This window comes from Ranitomeya imitator, chromosome 2 (assembly GCF_032444005.1).
Source record: "Ranitomeya imitator isolate aRanImi1 chromosome 2, aRanImi1.pri, whole genome shotgun sequence".
Taxonomy (NCBI): Eukaryota; Metazoa; Chordata; class Amphibia; order Anura; family Dendrobatidae; genus Ranitomeya; species Ranitomeya imitator.
The window spans coordinates 439,589,188-439,615,628 of NC_091283.1; the positions used below are offsets into that span (position 1 = coordinate 439,589,188).

General features: G+C 42.0%; 1 protein-coding gene across 2 annotated transcripts in view; it reads right to left on the reverse strand.

The window, feature by feature from the left end:
* LOC138664323 (formin-H-like) overlaps positions 1–26,441 on the reverse strand; it is a 268,459-nt gene that overhangs the window by 196,293 nt on the left and 45,725 nt on the right. For both annotated transcript variants that reach the window (XM_069750931.1, XM_069750930.1), the window contains exons 2-4: positions 11,084–11,179; positions 3,871–3,954; positions 1,198–1,371 (exon numbers count right to left, since the gene is read on the reverse strand). In XM_069750931.1, coding sequence (XP_069607032.1) covers positions 1,198–1,371; positions 3,871–3,954; positions 11,084–11,179 — 354 coding nt within the window. The remainder of the gene's footprint in view (positions 1–1,197; positions 1,372–3,870; positions 3,955–11,083; positions 11,180–26,441) is intronic.

The following is a 26,441-nucleotide window of genomic DNA, read 5'->3' on the forward strand; positions in this document are numbered from 1 at the left end:
GCCTGGAGTATTTCTTTGTTGTACATAACCATGTATATATATATATGTGTTTCAGGACCTGTGGTGATGTCAGACCACATGGCTAATCATGTGATGGGTTACTGGGTGTGTTTAGCTCTATATAAGACAGGCTAATGCTTAATACAGCAGAGATGTGTGGAGGTGAAACCCTCCTGAGTGTGTTAAGGCTCCAGGATTGAGCCTGATGGACTGGACACTTTGTTTTCTTTTCCTGAGCTAAAGGCTATTTGTTTGCTGTTATTTTGCCATGTGGTTTATGAAGTAATAAACCCTGTGAACTTTTAAAGGAACGTGCCTCCTGAGTGTCAGCCGTCGCACCTGAGTGAGTGAAATCCCTACACTATATACAGGAGATACTCAGTTAAACCAGCATGCTCCATATGACTATACACAAAAAGATGTATAACTTATACCAACTGTACATATATAATTATATACAAGAGATACCCAGGTTATAACAGCATGATCCATATGACTATACACAAAAAGATGTATAGCTTATACCAACTGTACATATATAATTATATACAGAATATACCCAGGTTATACCAGCATGCTCCATATCACTATATACAGAAGATGTATAACTTATACCAGCTGTACATATATAATTATATACAGAATATACCCAGGTTATACCAGCATGCTCCATATCACTATATACAGAAGATATATAACTTATACCAGCTGTACATATATAATTATATACAGAATATACCCAGGTTATACCAGTATGCTCCATATCACTATATACAGAACATGTATAACTAATACCAGCTGTACATATATAATTATGTACAGGATATACCCAGGTTATACCAGCATGCTCCACATCACTATATACAGAAGATATATAACTTATACCAGCTGTACATATATAATTATATACAGAATATACCCAGGTTATACCAGTATGCTCCATATCACTATATACATATGTATAACTTATACCAGCTGTACATATATAATTATATACAGAATATACCCAGGTTATACCAGTATGCTCCATATCACTATATACAGATGTATAACTTATACCAGCTGTACATATATAATTATATACAGAATATATCCAGGTTATACCAGCATGCTCCATATCACTATATACAGAAGATGTATAACTTATACCAGCTGTGCATATACCAGATTCCCTGCTTATACCAGCTTGGTACTTACAGTCTGTTTATCCTCTGCACATGCTGCCTCCAGCTCATAGTCTTGGTGGCCGTGAAAGGAGATGACAAACTTTAGGCCATCGTTATCCTGACATGATTTGACCTGTTCGAACGGGAATTGTTTCTTCAATGTTCCCTTCTCTATATTGAAAATCATCTGTGTATAGAAATCAATCTAAAAAGAAAGCAAGATATTTATCAATATTTATCCATAACGCACACTAAAAGCTGTGGAGCTACAAATATCATTATCATCATCTCTTAATTTTCTGGACAGACCTTATAGACAAACTTCATGGGATTAGACGAAAAACTGAATTAGTGTAAGAGTGCTAATCTACAGGTAGGACTCCCCCAAAATGTCAAGACCTGTGAGGTTTTAATTTGGGCCAGATAGCTAAGACCACAGTTGTAGTTCTTTCTACAATGAACAATTCAATATTTTTCCAAGATAAATCAATTCATTTCTAGGTTTCAATAACATTTTATCAACAGTAGGTAAATGATAAAGGTTCCTATTGAATGACAGCAAGCAAAGATTGTAAAAACTAGTTACAGTTTATGATGATATTCTGGCTTCCTGCAGCCACCCCTAGAGGGAGCCTAATGTATACAGGTAATATTGAATTCAATATTAAGACCAGGCAGCCAGCTCCCTCTAGTGGTAGAATCTATCAGAGAGAATTGTATCATATACCATGAGCCAAATCCCTGTTGCATATTTTTCTTATTTTATTTTTGGTGTTTTTCGCCTGCTTTTAATCTTCTTCTTAAAATTTGCATCATTTTTTTTGTCTATTTTATATTTGTTTGCATTTTATTTGGTTTTAGGTTCAACATTGTGGGTGGAGTTTTTGTTTCCCAGTTGTTTTCAAGTGATTTGCGATGCCCACCCGGGCCGTGGGGTACTCGGAACCGGGTTGAACAGTTCTTTGGGGAAGTCACGGGGCCGAGACCCGACTCCGTGGCCCTGGGCGTGCAATGAAAATGCAAGGGGGAAAATAATATGGGATTGATTTGTGATGCCACCCGTTGTATTTGGCAAGGGATAGCCGACGCTGCAATCCAGGTCCACTGGGGCTAGTGGTGACCCAGCAAAGATGGTACAGCTTCCCAAGGGAAGAAAGGTCCCTAACACAGTTATAGGGTAAATTTGATGATGGTTGTAGTACTGGGCAGGTGACGCAGTAAATAATTCTGAGGACACAGAAGGATGCAGTCTTCACACTTTACTCACAGTCTTTTGGTTACAATCACCAGCCGGATGCTGTGTCCTCCAGGTTGGTGGTCCAGCTAGCTCTCAGGTAGTTTGGGGGCACTTTTCTGGGACCCCCTTCTTGTGTACCTTTCAAGGACATCTCTCTGCACTGGCTCATACCCTCCTGCCCTGCACCTTACACACAGTGTCCCAAGCCACCAGCCTCAGGACCTGTCTGGCGACGACCTCCTGATCCCCTTGACCCTATGTGGCTGCCTTTTTAGCGATTGTGTGTAGATTTGGCTGTTGTATATACAGATACCACAGCCTCCGGTTTGCTAGCTGAGTCCTACTGTCTCTCCACTGGGGCCGGTTTCCACTGCAACCTGGTCCCTCCATCCGACTAAAGTCGGCGTGGATTTGGGAACCACGGGTGGATTCTTCACTTCCCTGGCCCCTAGGACCCCTTCTCTCTCTGGAGCTCCTCTCTTCTCTGTTCTCCTCCTCTGACTAACTCCATCTCACTGCTGTTTCCATGACAACACTTCACTCCCAACTGTCACACTACCTCTGGGTCTCCTACCCTTATCTACTTCCACCACCCACACCCTCTACCTAGTTCGCCGTCCAGCCTGAGATGAGGGCCTCCGTAAATAGGATCCGACCAGATCACCTGGCCTGGAGTGGTGTGGTGTTGGATGCTAGTGTCCGGGTACCGGGTAGTGCTCCTTCCTTACCCGATAGTGGGGTACCACACCTCTGGCTGATGTGCAGTACCTCTGTGGCGACTGGACCCTCAGGTGCACCACAGATTCATCAAATGCGACTTTATTTTTAAAGGTGCAACTTTTTTTAAGTATCCTACTCATTGAAGTCAGGTTTTTGCACATTTTGAAACTTTAACGAGTCATGTGATTTTTTTTTGCTCCAAAAAAGATATATAAAAAAAAGAAGCATGTTTGTTTCTGCAGAAAATTTACAAACCCACGTGCGTCATATCGAGGAATATGGTGCAAATATATACTGCAAGATAAAAAAAGAAGTGACTTAAAAAAACAAAACATGAACATGATGAGCTGCCCCCTGAGTTTAAGCTGGGGTTTTGGAGCTTTGTGTCAGAAAAACGGTAGACGGTATTCAAGGCTTAGCGGAACTTTCTGCTTTACTATAATGAGTACTGCGTTCATTCTTGGTAGTACTTTCATGCTGAATTCTAAGAATTTTGCTGTATATTAATGAAATCACATTAAACGTACAGCGCCTATTTGACGTCATCGTCTTCGAGGAACGACGAGTTGTTTTTGTAGCATATCAGGAAACAGAAAAAAACTCTACTCACATGCAATATTTAATTTCTTTGAAATCCTGAATTTCTCTATAATTTATAGGACTTAAATATTTCATCGTTCCCGGCAGAGGTGAGCGCTATCTTCTAATACAAGTGTAAGCTGCAGCAGTAAAAGTTTGATAAGTTACCTGTAAGATACGCTTCTGCCACCGGTACCGGAATTTGTAGACATTGAAGTTGTACTGTTGGTTGGAGGGGGAGTTTGAAGTCTCCTACAAGAAAGCAATAGATAGCGTTACCAGAAAGGACTCGAGTGGAGTGATCCCCAGCAGCGACTTCCACCGGGCTGATGAATACTTCATGAATGGAAGCTCAGCCTCAACGTGTCTGACACTGCAAGACAGTATCCCCATCTGTGAGACTCCTCTGAAATGAGCTGTGAGGAGCCGGAAACCAGAGAGGGAAAATGGGAAACAGCTCAGACCAGAAACTCAAACTTACCAGAAACCCAAAGGAGACTTACTATGATAAAGGAGAAAAATGAAAGCTGATATTAAAGGCCCAAGACACTACTACGTTTACTACTCTGAGGTTTAACTGTAAGAGAGGGAATCACACATACAAGAATATTACGAAAGATGAAGTACAATAATATAACTGGTATAATACTGCCCTTATGTATAAGAATATAACTACTATAATTCTGCTCCTATGTACAAGAATATAAATACTATAATACTGCCCCCTATGTACAAGAATATAACTACTATAATACTGCTCCTATGTACAAGAATATAACTACTATAATACTGCTCCTATGTACAAGAATATAACTACTATAATACTGCCCTTATGTATAAGAATATAACTACTATAATTCTGCTCCTATGTACAAGAATATAAATACTATAATACTGTCCCTGTGTATAAGAATATAACTACTATAATACTGTCCCTGTGTACAAGAATATAACTACTATAATACTGCCCCTGTGTACAAGAATATAACTACTATAATACTGTCCCTGTGTACAAGAATATAACTACTATAATACTGCCCCTATGTACAAGAATATAACTACTATAATGCTGCCTTCTATGTACAAGAATATAACTACTATAATACTGTCCCTGTGTACAAGAATATAACTACTATAATACTGTCCCTGTGTACAAGAATATAACTACAATAATACTGCTCCTATGTACAAGAATATAAATACTATAATACTGCCCCCTATGTACAAGAATATAACTACTATAATACTGTCCCTGTGTACAAGAATATAACTACTATAATACTGCCCCTATGTACAAGAATATAACTAATATAATGCTGCCTTCTATGTACAGGAATATAACTACTATAATACAGCCCCTGTGTACAAGAATATAACTACTATCATACTGTCCCTGTGCACAAGAATATAACTACTATAATACTGCCCCTATGTACAATAATATAACTACTGTAATGCTGCCTTCTATGTACAGGAATATAACTGCTATAATACTGCCTCTATGTACAAGAATATAACTACTATAATACTGCCCTTATGTACAAGACTATAACTACTATAATACTGCCTCTATGTACAAGAATATAACTACTATAATACTGCCCCTATGTACAAGAATATAACTACTATAATACTGCTCCTATGTACAAGAATATAACTACTATAATATTGCCTCTATGTACAAGAATATAACTACTATAACACTGCACTTATTTACAAGAATATAACTACTATAACACTGCCCCTATGTACAAGAATATAACTACTATAATACTGCCCCTATGTACAAGAATATAACTACTATATTACTGCCCCTATGTACAAGAATATAACTACTATAATACTGTTCCTATGTACAAGAATATAACTTCTATAATACTGCCCCTATGTACAAGAATATAACTACTATATACTGCCCCCATGTACAAGAATATAACTACTATAATACTGCCCCTATGTACAATAATATAACTACTGTAATGCTGCCTTCTATGTACAGGAATATAACTGCTATAATACTGCCTCTATGTACAAGAATATAACTACTATAATACTGCCCTTATGTACAAGACTATAACTACTATAATACTGCCTCTATGTACAAGAATATAACTACTATAATACTGCCCCTATGTACAAGAATATAACTACTATAATACTGCTCCTATGTACAAGAATATAACTACTATAATATTGCCTCTATGTACAGGAATATAACTACTATAATACAGCCCCTGTGTACAAGAATATAACTACTATCATACTGTCCCTGTGCACAAGAATATAACTACTATAATACTGCTTCTATGTACAAGAATATAAATGCTATAATACTACCCCCTATGTACAAGAATATAACTACTATAATACTGTCCCTGTGTACAAGAATATAACTACTATAATACTGCCCCTATGTACAAGAATATAACTACTATCATACTGTCCCTGTGCACAAGAATATAACTACTATAATACTGCCCCTATGTACAATAATATAACTACTATAATGCTGCCTTCTATGTACAAGAATATAACTACTATAATATTGCCTCTATGTACAAGAATATAACTACTATAACACTGCACTTATGTACAAGAATATAACTACTATAACACTGCCCCTATGTACAAAAATATAACTACTATAATACTGCCCCTATGTACAAGAATATAACTACTATATTACTGCCCCCTATGTACAAGAATATAACTACTATAATACTGTTCCTATGTACAAGAATATAACTTCTATAATACTGCCCCTATGTACAAGAATATAACTACTATATACTGCCCCCATGTACAAGAATATAACTACTATAATACTGCCCCTATGTACAATAATATAACTACTGTAATGCTGCCTTCTATGTACAGGAATATAACTGCTATAATACTGCCTCTAAGTACAAGAATATAACTACTATAATACTGCCCTTATGTACAAGACTATAACTACTATAATACTGCCTCTATGTACAAGAATATAACTACTATAATACTGCCCCTATGTACAAGAATATAACTACTATAATACTGCTCCTATGTACAAGAATATAACTACTATAATATTGCCTCTATGTACAGGAATATAACTACTATAATACAGCCCCTGTGTACAAGAATATAACTACTATCATACTGTCCCTGTGCACAAGAATATAACTACTATAATACTGCTCCTATGTACAAGAATATAAATACTATAATACTGCCCCCTATGTACAAGAATATAACTACTATAATACTGTCCCTGTGTACAAGAATATAACTACTATAATACTGCCCCTATGTACAAGAATATAACTACTATCATACTGTCCCTGTGCACAAGAATATAACTACTATAATACTGCCCCTATGTACAATAATATAACTACTATAATGCTGCCTTCTATGTACAGGAATATAACTGCTATAATACTGCCTCTATGTACAAGTATATAACTACTATAATACTGCCCCTATGTACAAGTTCATCTTACAACAATGTTATTATTACTCTTATAGATTATTTTACTCTCTCTGGCAGGTCTATAGAAATTTGTATTTCTTCAGCTATTAATGTGCTGTGATAGAATTAAGCTTATGTATTCAAATTAGCAAAAACATGTAGTTTATGCTAATGACATTCTAACACTTATTAGGGGAATGGAACATACTGCCCGCTGTGCTGTTTTTACTGGGATATGGCAGTAAATTGACATTTTCTTGGAGAGCGCAGTAAGATTGCAACTACATCAATTACACATAATTATCATTATTACTTTATAACCATTGAGGCAACTATAATTATTTTTATTATTTATCAAAAGTCCCCCCAAAAATCAATCATTATTCTTTCTCCCATTGACACTAGAACTGCCTCCCTTCTCACCGCTGCATATTTAAAAGGACAGTAACCATGCTGGGTATTTTTTCTCAATTTTTTTGTACATTTGAGTTTATTTTATTGTAGTCATCTTTATTTCACTGGAAATGTAGCTGTACATCTCCCAATGAGGTTTCAGGAGAGAATCATTAACCTAAACAATGGATACCATGAATGGGTCAGAGTCTGTTCCAGAAAAAGGCTGTATATAATGGTGGGTGACAACTTTGAAAACACAAAAAAGCGCTCTATGGTTGGATAAAGGATATGTTGGTACACAATCGGGTACAGTCTAAACGTAAAAATTGGTTAACGGAGGGCACCCCTAAAGGCAACTTTAAATGTGGACAGTGCAATTTTTGCTCTTATCACCTCACGGGAAAAACCTTTAAAATTGGTCCCATAGATCATGTGGTATGTGAGTTTATTTCTTGGAAAACCACACACGTGGTGTACGCTATATTATGCCCTTGCGGCTTTTATTATATAGGTAAGACTTACCGTCCCCTGTTTGTTCGGGTAAGGGAGCATTTCAATTCGGTCCGCACGGGGAAGGGGGTTCTCCATCTCATTAACCATGTTAGGCAGGTACATCATGGCGATATTAAGTCGCTTTCCTTTGTTGGTTTAGAAAGGGTGTTCCTACCACAGGGGGGCGGCAATCTGAATAGGCTTCTTTTGAGATGTGAGGCAATATGGATAATGCGTACGAATGCCGTAGGACCAATGGGCCTGGATGAGAAAATCCACATGTCGGTCTTTTTATAGGTTAATTTGTCATGAATATCATAGTACATAGTGACTTTCCCGTCTCATTTTTCCCCCTTCTTTTGGATTTAAGCTGCATTGTTTTAATAATATTTTTTTCTTTTGGGTTATGTTTTTGTATTCACATTTTATATAGTAGGGGATTGTTATGTGTGATGCCATAAGATGGGAGGGGGTTACATTTGTATAAATAGTTACCTCATTTCCTCTATGCCATCGGATCAGTGGAAGCGCGGTTGCGCGCGAAACAGCTGTCATCCTACATGGACACGTTCTCCCTGATTTTACCGCATATGTTCTAATAAAGACTGTCACAGTTCATCGGGCTTGGTGAGTGCAAGCCGTTTTCTTTTCTTCTTTTTTTCATTGGATTGTTATGCACTTTTTTCTTGGCTGTGCACCCAGAGTGCCCTTGCATGGATGAGTGGGTAGTTACACTGGAGCGGCTTTACAAGGCACACCATAAGATGATCGCATAAGGCAGCAGTGCGGGCACAACTCTTTTTTTCTTGGACAAGTAGTATATAACACAGCCACATAGTATATAACACAGCCCACGTAGTATATAACACAGCCCACGTAGTATATAGCAATGTGGGTACCATATCCCTGTTAAAAAAACAAAACAAAATAAAAAATAGTTATATACTCACCTTCCGTCGGCCCCCAGATCCAGCCCAGGCCTTTCCTGATGCTCCTCGCGATGCTCCGTTCCCAGTAATGCCTAGCGGCAATAACCCGTGATCATGTAGCATTCTTGGGACCGGAGCGTACCGAGGAGCGGGAAAGGCTGCAGCGGACTTCGGAAGGTGAGAATATAATGGTTTTTTTTTTATTATTATTATTTTTAACATTCTTTGCTTTTACTATTGATGCTGCATACGCAGCATCAATAGTAAAAAGTGAATCGTGTTTAATCCCGCCCCAATATCGCTGATTGGTCGCGGCCAATTTTCGATACAGACTGACGGAAGTACCCCTTAGGTAATTATATATATATATATAGATTAATGGTGTTACAAAAACAAAAATCAAAAACAACACAATTATTTTTTTTTTTACACCACAACATTGCAATAAAAGGCGATCACAACATTATATGTTCCCCAAAATGGTATCAGTAAAAATGTTCGCTCAGCACACAAAAAATAATTTAAAACAAAAACGTAAAAAGACTCATATTTGGTATCACTGCACTTGAAAAAGTTCCATCTGTCAAAATATAAAATTAACGAATGACGCCCCTTTCATTTATAATATTTCAACATTTGACCTAATAAAAATATATATTTTTTAAATTAAAAAGTAAAATGTGCACTTGACTGAGCGGAGCGGGTACATTTATCAGATAAGTCCAGGTACATGTCTAATTATCAGTCACACAATCGTTAGACCATCAACTATCCATCTCAATGGGAACCTTACAGGAAATTCATGCTAACTTAAAAGGGTTATCCGGCTTTAGGCTACACACCTGTAATTACTCTGTGAATGCAGACTTGTGAGTTTTCATAGTGTGCACATTGTGTGCCATAATGATTCTTCAGTGCCGGCACCAGGAGTTGACAATCATGTGACCAAATGTATACAATTTACATTCCAACTAGACTTGTCTGGCCTGTCTGAATAAACTTGCATTGAGTGAGGGCTCGCATGTCTAGTCGGTATGTTACTTCATATATGCAAATCACATACTTGCAGTCATGCGCTCCCTGCGCCGGCACCTGATAATTGTCAAAGCGTGCAGTATGTGAGGATTAACAAGTCTGCAGTCACATAGACTTGTATCCTAGGGCCGGACAACCCCTTTAAATTGATTCTGTCAGTATGGAATAACTGTTCACAAAGTACTGGAACTCTGGCAGCCTTGGTGTGACCAAACAGTCCTACCTGCTTGTTTTCCTCTATCTCCTCCTCACCACCTCTTCTTTGATTGACAGCTCTGGCTTCATAGGCTTCTTTCACACTTCCGTCTGTACCGAGCCATCACAAAGCGTCGGCGCAACGTACCGACGGACGTTGTTAAAATTGGGCACAACGTGGGCAGCGGATGCAGTCTTTCAACGCATCCGCTGCCCATTCTAAAGTCCAGAGGAGGAGCTAGAGATCTCCGCCCGGGCATGTGCACTCCAAAGTGCAGGATGCGACGTACGAAAAAACGTTCCCTTGAACGTTTTTTTGTGACGACGGTCCGCCAAAACACAACGCATCCAGTGCACGATGGATGCTATGTGTGGCCTTATGTCGCGATCCGTCGGCAATACAAGTCTATGGGAAAAAAACGCATCCTGCGGGCACATTTGCAGGATGCGTTTTTTTCCCCAAAACGACCCATTGTGACGGATCTAAAAAGACGGAAGTGTGAAAGAAGCCATAGAATCAGAGAACAGTGGAAATAGAGGGAAGTAAAGTAGGTGGGAAGGTGCACTGAGCTGTTTGGCTACACTAGCGGTGAACAGTCATTCTATGCTGACAGACTCCCGTTAGCCACGGACCCACAGGTTTCTCCACTAGAGGCAACTGTGGTTTTACTATAAAATATTGCTGCATTTCAGAGGAGACAGTTTAAAAACAAAGCCAAACATGGAGAAAAGTCTTGACTGTGCAGACTTCCTCTGATTTCTCCCTGCTCCACTCATCTTTTTTGAGAGGTCTCCAAAAGGAAAGACCTGTCAATCAAGCATATCCGGGTTTAGAGAAGCCATTCAAGATATCGATTAGGTTATTGGTGCCATTTCTTACCTTCCCGCCTTCTTCCGATCGAGCAATCGCTTCTTCAATGCTGATTTCATTCTTCTTCACCATCTGAAGTATTTGTAAGAGTTCTTCTTGACTTCGCTAAAAGAATTTAAAAAATCTAGGTTAGTGGGTGAATTCTGAGATGAGAACCGTAACTACGAATGTGGCGATATTTATTCTATAGAGGAGATCGTCTACAAATTGACAACAGTATCAGACGCCCCAGTGGATGGAAATAATCTTGTTCATATCCAGAAGCTTAAAAGGGGTTGTCCAGTCCTGAGTTCAGTGCTGCACTCTATGTGACTGCAGACTTGTGAAACCTCGCAGCTCACACAGTGCATGCTGTCAGGATTCTCCAATGTCGGCGCCGGAGGGCATGTGACCACAACTATACGATTTCCGGTCACATTCCGACTAGATGTGTCCCACCTTGCTCAATTAACTTGCATGTCTAGTCAGCATGTGACCGCATGTATGCAAATCTCCTGCCAGCTCCCGGCAACGGAGAATCCTGGCACACAATATTAAGATTCACTAGTCTGCAGTCACATGACGTAAACCTTAAGCCTGGACAACCCCTTTAATATACAGTTGAGTGTTTGCTATAACTGTATCCAGTCTAGAGAATTCTGCTATGATACATTATTAGTTGTTACAAATTACCAGGATAGGAGGGAGACTTGTAGTAGTGATGTGTTTACAGGGACTATAAACTGTCCATGGACATTGTAAGAACCCTTTCACTGTGAGAAGTATCAGGTCCGTACAGATTTTGGATATAAACAAGAATGCTTCGGTCATTGACAGGGAGCAGAGATCCTTAAAAGAAAATGCAGAGATACAATGTAGCAAATTTTCAGACATAAGAAGTGTTCGGTCTGAACATGTTTTTTGACCTTTGGGTGTAAAAATAAATTCAATTCACTGACCTCAAGAATAGATCTTAAAATATAGATGTTTTGTAAGAAAATGCCTCCTAGAATGTTGCAGAACGTGATTATCAGACGTCGCATTGTTTGATCTGTTGCTTATTCACAGAAGCTGCATTAATGTGGCTCAAAATACTTAAACAAAAAAATCCAAAAGTTAAAACCCCAAACTTTCCTAGCACCTCCCCCAATACCGGGCATCTTGGAGGCTCCTGAGGCCGGACACGACACCGTCTTTGCTGAAGCCCGGCTCTGATTGCCTCATCCATATTTGATGCTCCCCATATAAAGCCTTCGGAGATCTGGAGGGGCTCACGTCCACCATGTTTGCTGACTGCCCAATCTTCAAACTCCACTTGGCAGGAATTGCATTCTGTTTTTTTTCTTCACAGTATGAGCCAAGAATATCAATTGTTTCTTGGCTTTTTATGTATCCGACCGGGGACGGACAAAAAAAAAAAATCAGCAAGCTCAAAATGGAAAATGCTGAGAGTCAGGGCTGATCGATGCAGCCGAGAGCAACATCCTATACGTCTTCATGACGTTAATAAACTTATGTAGCATTTTTAAAGGAAAATAGTGATAATGATAATAAGAAAAAAAGGAATTAAAGGGGAACTCCGATCACGGTTGATAAGATCAGGGATTAATGATGTTGATGAGTCACATAATGCAAATATTATATAAAAGGGGTTTGGTTAAATCCATGTATTTCTGGCTGAATTACCAGGTTCGGATTCACTGTACAGTGGGCGGATCTTTCTTCTGTGCTCAATGTCTCCCCCTGCTGCCGACACATGGTTTATGCAGGAGCTGCCAAGTGTAATAAGAGAAGGAAGCCCAACTAGATTACTTATAGATCTGAAAACTCCAGCACTGGAAACCCGTGTCTATGAGTGTATTATGGCAGGATGCAACGTGTGCTTCTCCAGCCATTACACAACTACAACTCTCATCAAGACTGGCTGCACAGTACAAGAGAGACCTAATATGTTATCAGCACTGATACATTGTAACAAACCATCAGGACAGGAGAGAAAATTGTGCTGTCATTGTATTTAACTCACAGAGCATTGTCTAGACTGGATAGAATTGTAACAAACCCTCAGCTGTAAGTAATATTGCTGTTCTGGAGGCTAATGGAGTTTTCATGTTACCAAATGGACACAGTACTGTCAAGTGGAAGATTACCATCTCCTTCCAGCAGTAGTGTCAGGAATAAACACAGGCTCCAACTTATTAGTCTGGCAGCACCCGAGTACAATGTGCCTCATGGTGCCCAGATAAATAGCGCCATACAGTGCACGGAGCAGGATTTTATGCTGCTTCTCTTCCTGACATGGTGTGGCACTGTAATTTTGAAGTCTGAGGCAATGTCCTCTATTTGCATCCATATTATTGCCGCTACTAAGCTTCTATCTATCTATATAATCGTCTAAGGGTCACTTCCGTCTCTATGTCTGTCACGGAAATCCCGCGTTACTGATTGGTCGCGGCCGGCCGCGACCAACCAGCGATGGGCACAGTCCGGCCGTGAATTCGCCCTTCCCTACTCATCTCTAGTCAGTGCCCCCTCCCTACTCCACTACAGTCAGTGCCCTCATTGCGGTTTAGCAGTCCGTTAAACGGACTGCGTTACACCGCGGCATAACGCGGTGTAACGCAGTCCATTAACGCTGCTATTAACCCTGTGTGACCAACTTTTTACTATTGATGCTGCCTATGCAGCATCAATACTAAAAAGATCTAATGTTAAAAATAATAAAAAATCATCATATTCTCACCTTCTGGCGACTTTCCCGCTCCTCGTGACTCTCCGGTCCCAAGAATGCATTGCGGCAATGACCGGAGATGACGTAGCGGTCTCGAGAGACCGCAACATCATCACGTGTTATTGCTGCAATGCATTCTTGGGGCAGGAGCGTTGCGAGGAGCATTGCTAAATGCCTGGGCTGGATCCGGGGGCCGCCGGAAGGTGAGTATATAACTATTTTTTATTTTAATTCTTTTTTAACAGGGATATGGTGCCCACATTGCTATATATTACGTGGGCTGTGTTATATACTACGTGGGCAGTGTTATGTACTACGTGGGCTGTTTTAGATACTACGTGGCTGTTTTAGATACTACATGGGCTGTGTTATATACTGCATGGGCTGTGTTATATACTACGTTTCTGTGCTATATACTACATGACCTGTGCAATATACTACGTGGCTTGGCAATATACTACGTGGCTGTGCTATATATTATGTGAGCTGTGTTATATACTACGTGGGCTGAGTTATATACTACGTGGGCTGTGTTATATACTGCGTGGCCTATGTTATATACTACGTCTCTGTGCTATATACTATGTGGGCTGTGTTATATACTATGTGGGCTGTGTTTTATACTACTTGGGATCTGTTATATACTATGTGCCTGTGTTATATACTGCGTGGGCTGTGCTATATGCTACATGGCTGTGCTGTATACTACATGGGCTGTGTTATATACTACGTGGGCTGTGTTATATACTGCATGGCCTATGTTATATACTACGTCTCTGTGCTATATACTATGTGGGCTGTGTTATATACTATGTGGGCTCTGTTTTATACTACGTGGGATCTGTTATATACTATGTGCCTGTGTTATATACTGCGTAGGGCTGTGTTATATACTGCATGGGCTGTGTTATATACTGCATGGGCTGTGTTATATACTGCATGGGCTGTGTTCTATACTATGTCTCTGTGCTATATACTATGTGAGTTGTTATATACTACGTGGGCTGTGCTATATACTACGTGGGCTCTGTTATATACTACGTGGGCTGTGTTATATACTACGTGGGATGTGCTATATACTACGTGGGCTGTGTTATATACTACGTGGGCTGTGTTATATACTATGTGGGCTGTGTTATATACTGCGTGGGCTGTGTTATATACTGCATGGACTGTGTTATATACTGCATGGGCTGTGTTATATACTGCATGGGCTGTGTTCTATACTATGTCTCTGTGCTATATACTATGTGAGCTGTGTAATATACTATATGGGCTGTGCTATATACTACGTGGGCTGTGTTATATACTACGTGGGCTGTGCTATATACTATGTGGGCTGTGCTATATACTACGGAGGCTGTGTTATATACTATGTGGGCTGTGTTATATACTGCGTGGGCTGTGTTATATACTATGTGGGCTGTGTTATATACTACGTGGGATTTGTTATATACTATGTGCCTGTGTTATATACTACGTGGGCTGTGTTATATACTGCGTGGGCTGTGCTATATACTACTATGCATATTCTAGAATACCTGATGCGTTAGAATCGGGCCACCATCTAGTTATATATAACTGTCAACCTGAAAAAAAAAAAGATCAGCCTCGTATACTGTGGAGGATGGACAGAGAAACAGCCCGAGGCCCTGAGATAATTCTGCAAGCAGGGACAACCTTAGGATGAGTGATGCTCTGTGCAAAATTGCCCTTTTGTGTCTCCTCTGCATTGTTTTTTCACTTTTGCATGAAAGAAGGCATTCTTTTATAGCTTAAAGAGGTTGTCCACTTCTTTTTCATTGATGGCCCATCCTTAGGATAGGTCATCAATGTCTGATCGGCCTGGGTTCAACACCCGGCTCCCTCGCCGATCAGTTGTTCTCGATGTGGGCAGCGCCGGCCGAAAGTACTAACGTGCCAAAGTGCTCTGTCTATCCTATCCTATTACGAAGGGGAAAGATAGCGATTAATTAGGGGCTGTCCGAGCAGTGGACAACACTGCTGATTTTGCAAGTTTTCCCACCTACAAAGAATGGAGAGGTCTGTAAGTTTTATCGTAGGTACACTTCAAATGTGTGAGACAGAATCTAAAAAGAGAAAACAGTAAATCACATTGTATGATTTTTAAATAAATTGAATTGTATTGCATGAAATAAGTATTTGATGACCTACCATCCAGCAGAAATTCTGGCTCTCACAGCCCTGTTAGTTTTTCTTTAAGAACCCCTCCTACTCTGCACTCATTACTTGTATTAATTGCACCTGTTTGAACTCGTTACCTGTATAAAAGACACCTGTCCACACTCTCCAACCTCTCCACCAAGGTCAAGATCAAAGAGCTGTCTAAGGACACCAGGGACAAAATTGTAAACCTGCACAAGCCTGGGATGGGCTACAGGACAATAGGAAAGCAAGAATGCAACAACTGTTCGCACAATTATTAGAAAATGGAAGAAAAACAAGATGACTGTCGATCTTCCTCGGTCTGGGACTCTATGCAGGAACTCGCCACATGGGGTAAGGATTAGAGATGAGCAAACTTTTTCGGAAAACATTCACCAATCTCAGTCGGCGCAAACATTTTCCTCAAAATCTGAAAAATTCAGCTAAAGTTCAGCAAATGATTGGAGTTTCCATTAAGGCTGTGTGCATAAGGTGGCTCTGATGGGCAATAACGTTACCACCAGAAAGATCATTTCCATCATTCAGAGCATCGTTGCGTCACGCTGTCAAATGTCGCCCAGCGACAGCCCCAAAACCTGAAAGATCTGGAGAAGATCTGTATGGAGGAGTCGGCCAAAATTCCTGCTGCAGTGTGTGCAGACTTGGTCAAGAACTACAGGAAACGTCTGACCTCTGTAACAGCAAACAGAGGTTTCTGTACCTAATATTAATGTGTTTTTCTATTGTATAAAATACCTATTTCATGTAATAAAATGTAAATTAATTATGTAATAATCATACAATGTGATTTTCTGAATTTTATTTTTAGATTCTGTCTTTCACAGTTGAAGTGTGCTATGTTAAAAATGACAGACCTCTCCATACATTGAAGGTGGGAAAACTTCCAAAATCGGCAGTGAATCAAATAGTTATTTTCCTCACTGCATAAATAGCCTGATAGAGATCCAGTTAGGCTACGTTCACATTGGCGTTCCGCCAATGTGCGTCGCTGTTGCGCCGGCGACGCAGCGGCGACGCGCCCCTATGTTTAACATAGGGGACGCGTGCGTCGTTTTGATGGCGTTTTTCGCCACGTGCGTCGTTTCCGACGCTAGCGTCGGACGCAAGAAAACGCTACATGTAGCATTTTCTGTGCGTCCGATTTTCATCGGAAAACGACGCACGCGTCGCAAAACGCGCGCGTTTTTGCGCGCGTTTGCGCGCGTTTTAGCGTGCGTCGCGCGTTGCGTCGCCGACGCACGGCGGCGCAACGCTAATGTGAACGTAGCCTTAGTTAGGAGAAAAGGCCTCCAATGTAATAGACACTTCTCCGAGTAGGTGATTATTAAGATACTTGCACAATACTGTCGTTACAATGGGGCAGCGGACGCGTTGTAAAACTGCATCCGCTGCCCCCGTTGTTCATTTTTTTCACAGTTTGAGTTGGTATGTCGGGCCGACGCATGGCGACGGCCCCATACCGACGCTAGTGTGAAAGTAGCCTTATTGATTTATGCATAGAAAGGGTTAATCGCTTTGTATTTTTCTGGCATATAACTGTTAATTCTGTGTAAGTGTGCCTGCGTATACTTAGTCGGTGTTATTGAGAGTAACTGCTGTCATTGTATTTGTTACTTATACACAAATGACCTACCGTCCTTTTCTTTGTTTTATATACTAGTTAGTATATATTCATATTATATGTAATGTTTATGTGTCTCTGCTGATTGCTGCTGTACCCCTCATCCTGTGGCCGTCCCTCGTCCACTAAAATCATCTAATATATAAAGCTGAATGTGTGTGTGTATGTGTGTGTGTGTGTGTATGTGTGTCCGGGAGTGGCATCTGCACCGTCGCAGCTACAGCCACAAAATTTTGCACAGTCACACGTCTGGACCCCGAGAGCGTCATAGGCTATGTTGTGAGGCAAAATTTTAACCCCGCGCGTTCCAATTCACCAAACAATTTTGCCCCTATCTACATAATGGGGAAAAAAGTGAAAGGAAAAGTGTTGGAGGCGTCGCAGCTACAGCCACAAAATTTTTGCACAGTCACACGTCTGGACCCTGAGAGCGTCATAGGCTATGTTGTGAGGTGAAATTTTAACCCCGCGCTTTCCAATTCACCAAACAATTTTGCCCCTATCTACATAATGGGAAAAAATGAAAGGAAAAGTGTAGGAGGCAAATTGACAGCTGCCAGATGTGAACAAGGGGGACTTAAAGAATGAGAGCGATGGCGCCAAAGAGTATATACCGTACAGTTGCTATGGTGGGGCCCCGACATGGGATACTCACCACACACGGCGATATGAACACACACACAAAATTCTCCACACACTACCACGTGCTTGAACACATATTACCCTCAGCACACAATTCACCACACATACACCAACCTCGCCACATAAAAGTCGAAACACAAAAGTCACCGCTCAAAACTCACCACGCGCAGAACTCGCCACATGCAAAAACTAGGCTCTTGCAAAACTTGCCACAAGTGCAAAACTCACCTCATGGAAAACTCACCGCACGCAGAACTTGCACACGCGGAAAAATTGCCACATGCACAAAAGTTGCCTCACACAAAACTAGCACATACTCAAAAGGCACCACACATAAAACTCGCCACGCGCAAAACTCGCCATGCGCAAAACTTGCTGCACACAACTTGCTACACTAACCTGTCACATGCAACTCGACACACAAAAAGTTGCTACACGCATGTTGCCACACAAATCTCATCTCACAAAAGTCGCTACATGCATGTGGCCACACGCAACTCAACACACACAACTTGACAAACAAAACTCGCCCTAAAACACACACAAGTCTGGTATTATCCTTCAAAAATAAAAATCTGATTAATAAGCAGACAAACTACAACAAATGTACCATATAGGAAATACGGCAGCTGTCAGTCACATGACCTGTCTATTATGTGTATGTGTGAGCTAATATATACTGCCAGGGGGAGGGCTTCCTGTTGGCTGGGGATTTATCAGGCTGCCAATTTAGCTTACAAATACTGAGGTAAAAATACTGAGCAAATAACGTGTGAACGAGGTCTAATACAGGAGGAGATGACACACAGGTATATACTATATACAGGGGAGATGACACACAGATATACACTATATACAGGAGAGATGACACACAGGTATATACTATATAGAGGAGGAGATGACATACAGGTACATATATATACAGGAGGAGATGACATACAGGTATATACTATATACAGGAGGAGATGACACACAGGTATATACTATATACAGGAGCAGATGACCTACAGGTATATACTATATACAGGAGGAGATGACATACAGGTATATGCTATATATAGAAGATGACATGCAGGTATATACTATATACAGGAGGAGATGACACACAAATATATACTATATACAGGAGGAGATGACATACAGGTATATACTATATATAGAAGGAGATGACATTCAGGTATATACTATATATAGGGGAGATGACACACAGCAGGTATATACTATATACAGGGGAGATGACATACAGGTATATACTATATACAGGAGATGACATACAGATGTATACTATATATAAGGGAGATGACAAACATGTATATACTGAGGTGATGAGGTGAAAATGAGAGGTGTGAGGTGAAAATGAAAAGGTGTGAGTGCAAAATGAGAGGAGTGAGGAAAAATAGTGGAGTGATCAGAAAATGACAGATGTGAGGTTGAAATGACAAGTGTTAGGGGGAATGAGAGGAGTGAGGGAGAAAATGAGAGATGTGATGGGAAAATGAGAGGCGTGATGGGAAAATAAGAGAAGTGAGATGCTATAACTAACCACAGATATTTACTATGCCCAGGCAACGCCGGGCTCTTCAGCTAGTTATCATTTAAAGACCTTGCAGTATAAGCATATTCTGCCTTAGATGGAGGCCCGATGCTATCGCATCGGGAGGGCGGTAATAACACGATGAGGGCAAGCTTTACAGCGTTGAGAATCTCTCCCTCAATGTGCTCACAGCTCCTGGGCAGGGGAGTAAGCAAAAGACAATACTGACATTACAGCAGGAGATCGCAGAGGATACATTTTGTGAGGAAAAATATTTTTTAAAAATAGTCAGTGAAATATTTTACCTCACAAAATGAATCCACTGTGATCCCCTGCTGTAATGTCAGTATTGTCTTTTGCTTTCTCCCCTGCCCAGGAGATGTAGTATGCTCCGTACAAGCATAGCTCCCAACCGTCCCTCATTGTGCGGGATTGTCCCGGTTTTGAACCTTTGCCCTGCTGTCCTGCACGGGACGCTCCGATCCCGCACCCGCAGACAGCAGGACCGACACGCCCCCTTGTGTAAGCCATGCCCCGGGCCCTTACCCTTCCGCATGGCTGCCTGCTTTCTGTGCACAGGACCTGTGATGAAGTCACAGGAGGGGAGGAGTCAGCGGTCACATGATCGGGACCTCCGTGGATTGCAGGACTCGACTGCCTGTGCTGATTGCCAACATGGTGCTGCAGCCGCAGGATGAGGTAAGTATGCTGCCTTGTGTGGGGTCAGGAGGTGTACAGTGTGGATGTAGCAGAGCCGTGTGTGTGCGAGGTGTACGGAGCGGAGCCGTGTGTGTGCGAGGTGTACGGAGCGGAGCGGAGCCATGTGTACGAGGGGTACGGAGTGGAGCCGTGTGTGTGCGAGGTGTACGGAGCGGAGCCGCGTGTGTTCGAGGTGTACGGAGCGGAGCCGCGTGTGTGCGAGGTGTACGGAGCGGAGCCATGTGTACGAGGTGTACGGAGCGGAGCCATGTGTACTAGGTGTACAGAGCAGAGACGCATGTGTGCGAGGTGTACGGAGCGGAGCCGCGTTTGTGCGAGGTGTACGGAGCGGAGCCGCGTGTGTGCGAGGTGTACGGAGCGGAGCCGCGTGTGTGCGAGGTGTACGGAGCGGATCCGCGTGTGTGCGAGGTGTACGGAACGGAGCCGCGTGTGTGCAAGCTGTACGGAGCGGAGCCGCGTGTGTGCGAGGTGCTATGTGTCGCCATTATATGGTACGAAGTGCTATGTGTCACCATTATACGGTACGAAATATCATGTGCGGCCATTATACAGTAAGGAGCATCATGTGCGGCCAATATACAGTAAGGAGCATCATGTGTGGCCAATATACAGTATGGAGCATCATGTGCGGTCATTATACAGTATGGAGCATCATGTGCGGTCATTATACAGTATGGATCATCATGTGCGGTCATTCTACAGTATGGAGCATCATGTGCGGTCATTATACAGAATGGAGCATCATGTGGTGGAGCCATTATACAGTATTGAGCATCATGTGCGGCCAATATACAGTATGGAGCATCATGTGCAGTCATTATACAGTATGGAGCATCATGTGCGGTCATTATACAGTATGGAGCATCATGTGCGGTCATTATACAGTATGGAGCATCATGTGCGGTCATTATACAGTATGGAGCATCATGTGCGGTCATTATACAGAATGGAGCATCATGTGGGGCCATTATACAGTATTGAGCATCATGTGGGGCCCTTATACAGTATGGAGCATCATGTGCGGCCAATATACAGTATGGAATATCATGTGCATTCATTATGCAGTATGGAGCATCATGTGCGGTCATTTTACAGTATGGAGCATCATGCGGGGTCATTTTACAGTATGGAGCATCATGCGGGGTCATTTTACAGTATGGAGCATCATGTGGGGTCATTATACAGTATGGAGCATCATGTGGGGCCATTATACAGTATGGAGCATCATGTGGGGTCATTATACAGTATGGAGCATCATGTGCGGTCATTATACAGTATGGAGCATCATGTCCGGTCATTATACAGTATGGAGCATCATGTGTGGCCAATATACAGTATGGAACATCATGTGCATTCATTATACAGTATGGAGCATCATGTGCGGTCATTTTACAGTATGGAGCATCATGTGGGGTCATTTTACAGTATGGAGCATCATGTGGGGTCATTTTACAGTATGGAGCATCATGTGGGGTCATTATACAGTATTGAGCATCATGTGGGGTCATAATACAGTATGGAGCATCATGTGCGGCCAATATACAGTATGGAATATCATGTGCATTCATTATACAGTATGGAGCATCATGTGCGGTCATTTTACAGTTTGGAGCATCATGTGGGGTCATTATACAGTATGGAGCATCATGTGGGGCCATTATACAGTATGGAGCATCATGTTGGGTCATTATACAGTATGGAGCATCATGTGCGGTCATTATACAGTATGGAGCATCATGTGCGGCCAATATACAGTATGGAACATCATGTGCATTCATTATACAGTATGGAGCATCATGTGCGGTCATTTTACAGTATGGAGCATCATGTGGGGTCATTTTACAGTATGGAGCATCATGTGGGGTCATTTTCAGTATGGAGCATCATGTGGGGTCATTATACAGTATGGAGCATCATGTGGGGCCATTATACAGTATGGAGCATCATGTGGGGTCATTATACAGTATGGAGCATCATGTGCGGTCATTATACAGTGTGGAGCATCATGTGCGGTCATTATACAGAATGGAGCATCATGTGGTGGAGCCATTATACAGTATTGAGCATCATGTGCGGCCAATATACAGTATGGAGCATCATGTGCGGTCATTATACAGTATGGAGCATCATGTGCGGTCATTATACAGTATGGAGCATCATGTGCGGTCATTATACAGTATGGAGCATCATGTGCGGTCATTATACAGTATGGAGCATCATGTGCGGTCATTATACAGTATGGAGCATCATGTTCGGTCATTATACAGTATGGAGCATCATGTGGGGTCATTATACAGTATGGAGCATCATGTGCGGCCAATATACAGTATGGAATATCATGTGCATTCATTATACAGTATGGAGCATCATGTGCGGTCATTTTACAGTATGGAGCATCATGTGGGGTCATTTTACAGTATGGAGCATCATGTGGGGTCATTTTACAGTATGCAGCATCATGTGGGGTCATTATACAGTATGGAGCATCATGTGGGGTCATTATACAGTATGGAGCATCATGTGCGGTCATTATACAGTATGGAGCATCATGTGCGGCCAATATACAGTATGGAACATCATGTGCATTCATTATACAGTATGGAGCATCATGTGGGGTCATTTTACAGTATGGAGCATCATGTGGGGTCATTTTACAGTATGGAGCATCATGTGGGGTCATTTTACAGTATGGAGCATCATGTGGGGTCATTATACAGTATGGAGCATCATGTGGGGCCATTATACAGTATGGAGCATCATGTGGGGTCATTATACAGTATGGAGCATCATATGCGGTCATTATACAGTATGGAGCATCATGTGCGGTCATTATACAGTATGGATCATCATGTGGAGCCATTATACAGTATTGAGCATCATATGGGGTCATTATACAGCATGGAGCATCATGTGCAGTCAATATACAGTATGGAGCATCATGTGTGGTCATTATACAGTATGGAGCATCATGTGGGGTCAATATACAGTGTGGAATCATGCGGTCATTACAGTATGGAGCATCATGTGCGGTCATTATACAGTATGGAGCATCATGTGCGGTCATTATACAGTATGGAGCATCATGTGCGGTCATTATACAGTATGGAGCATCATGTGCGGCCAATATACAGTATGGAGCATCATGTGCGGTCATTATACAGTATTGAGCATCATGTGGGGTCATTATACAGTATGGAGCATCATGTGTGGTCATTATACAGTATGGAGCATCATGTGGGGTTATTATACAGTATGGAGCTTCATGTGCGGTCATTATACAGTATGGAGCATCATGTGCGGTCATTATACAGAATGGAGCATCATGTGGAGCCATTATACAGTATTGAGCATCATGTGCGGCCAATATACAGTATGGAGCATCATGTGTGGCCATTATACAGCATGGAGCACTGTGTGGCCATATTTTTTTGTTTATAATTATTTTATATGAAACAGTGTGATCAGCAGTGCTAAATGGCTTTGGTTGGGTCGTGGATATGGGTGTGACTAATTATGAATGGGTGCGGTCAGGGGCGTGGCCTAAAATTTGCCGCGGCGCATTTAGTTCGTGAGGAAGCCCCTTTAATGTGACCGGCTTCCTTTGCCTGTAGACACACCACGCATCTGTGCTGGGATCAGCTGAATGATTCACTGCGCCTGCGCGTAATTTGCACAGGTGTTGTAAATCAGACCGCTACCATCTTTGTGTAGACAGATAGCGGCGGTCACATTAAAACTGCGCATGTGCTCCTCCTGTACAAAGATGGCGGCAGTCAGTGAATCATTCAGCTGATCCCGGCAGCGGCGTGTTCGTGACGGTGTTCCCCTGGTGGTACTGCGCAAGAGGCTGCGTGAGCGTGAGTGTGTGTGTAAATGTGAGAGTATGAGTGTGAATGTGAGTGTGTGTGTGTTAGTGTGTGTGTGTGTGATGCGTACGGTGTATAGAGTATGTGTGTGTGTGGTGCGAGGGTGTTCCACTGGTGGTACCGCTCAAAAGGTTGGTAACAGCAGCAGTTTCCATATTGAGACACCCATCACTTGGGTGTCCCAATATGGCAGTCGGTCAACTTCATCCGCTTGGAATTCTGGGATACGGTGACATCTGGACAGAACAGGAAATTACAACATTACAAGGCAATCTATATATATAATTGTCTAAGGTCCACTTCCGTCTGTTTGTCTGTCACGGAAATTCCGCGTCGCTGATTGGTCGCGGCCAGCTGGGTGTGACCAATCAGCGACAGGCACAGTCTGACCGCGAATTGGTCCCTCCCTACTCCCCTCCAGTCAGTGCCCCCTCCATACTCCCCAACAGTCAGCGCCCACATAGCATTTTAGCAGTCCGTTAAACAGACTACGTTACACCGCTGCATAACGCGGTGTAACGCAGTCCGTTAATGCTGCCATTAATCCTGTAAGTGTGACCAACTTTTTACTATTGATGCTGCCTATGCAGCATCAATAGTAAAGACATATAATGTTAAAAATAATAATAAAAAAAATCACTATATTCTCACCTTCCGGCGTCCGCGGCAGCCTTTCCCTCTCCTCGCGATGCTCTGGTCCCAAGAATGCATTGCAGCAATGACCCCAGATGACGTAGCGGTCTCGCGAGACCGCTACATCATCACGGATTATTGCCGCAAGGCATTACTGGGAATGGAGCGTCGCGAGGAGCATCGCTAAAGGCCTGGGCTGGATCCGGGGGCCGCCGGAAGGTGAGTATATAACTATTTTATATTTTATTCTTTTTTAAAGAGGGATATGGGGCCCACATTGTTATATACTACGTGGCTGTGTTATATACTGTGTGGGCTGTGCTATGTACTACGTGTCTGTGCAATATACTATGTGGCTGTGCTATATACTACGTGGCTGTGTTATATACTACATGGGCTGTGTTATATACTGCGTGGGCTGTGTTATATACTGCGTGGGCTGTGTTATATACTGCGTGGGCTGTGCTATATACTATGTGGGCTGTGCTATATACTACGTGGGCTGTGCTATATACTACATGGGCTGTGTTATATACTGCGTGGGCTGTGCTATGTACTACGTGGGCTGTGCTATGTACTACATGGCTGTACTATATACTACGTGGTTCTGCAATATACTACGTGGCCTGTGCAATATACTACGTGGCTGTGTTATATACTACATGGGCTGTATTATATACTGTTTGGGCTGTGCTATATACTATGTGGGCTGTGTTATATACTATGTGGGCTGTGCTATATACTATGTGGGCTGTGTTATATACTGCATGGGCTGTGTTATATATTGCATGGGCTGTGTTATATACTACGTGGGCTGTGCTATATACTACATGGGCTGTATTATATACTGCATGGGCTGTGCTATATACTACGTGGCTGTGCTATATACTACGTGGCTGTGCAATATGCTACGTGGCTGTGCTATATACTACGTGGCTGTTTTATATACTGTGTGGCTGTGTTAAATACTATGTAGCTGTGCTATATACTACGTGGCTGTGCTATATACTACGCAGGCTGTGTTATATGCAACGTGGGCTGTGAGACTCTTTCTCCCAGGGCCCTCAAAAACCTGGAGCTGGCCCTTGTCTTCACTGATTGGTCGCAAAAAATCAGCGACAGACACAGTCCGGCCGCGAATTGGCGCCGGATTTCAACCACACTTCACTAATTGGTCGTGCCCGGCCAGCCGAATCCTGTGTATTCATTGCATTATTCTGAAATCTTCATAAATAAACTACATACATATTCTAGAATACCCGATGCGTTAGAATCGGGCTACCATCTAGTTATATAAATAAATAATCATCCCCAATGTTATTCTGCTAGTACGTTTAACAGCGCATGCGACAATATGGCCATACACTGGATTCTGCTGATGTATTCAGCAGGAGCCTCTGAACTCAGTGATTGACTGCAGCGGTTGGGTGCGCTATTTTGATACCAGCTTTGCA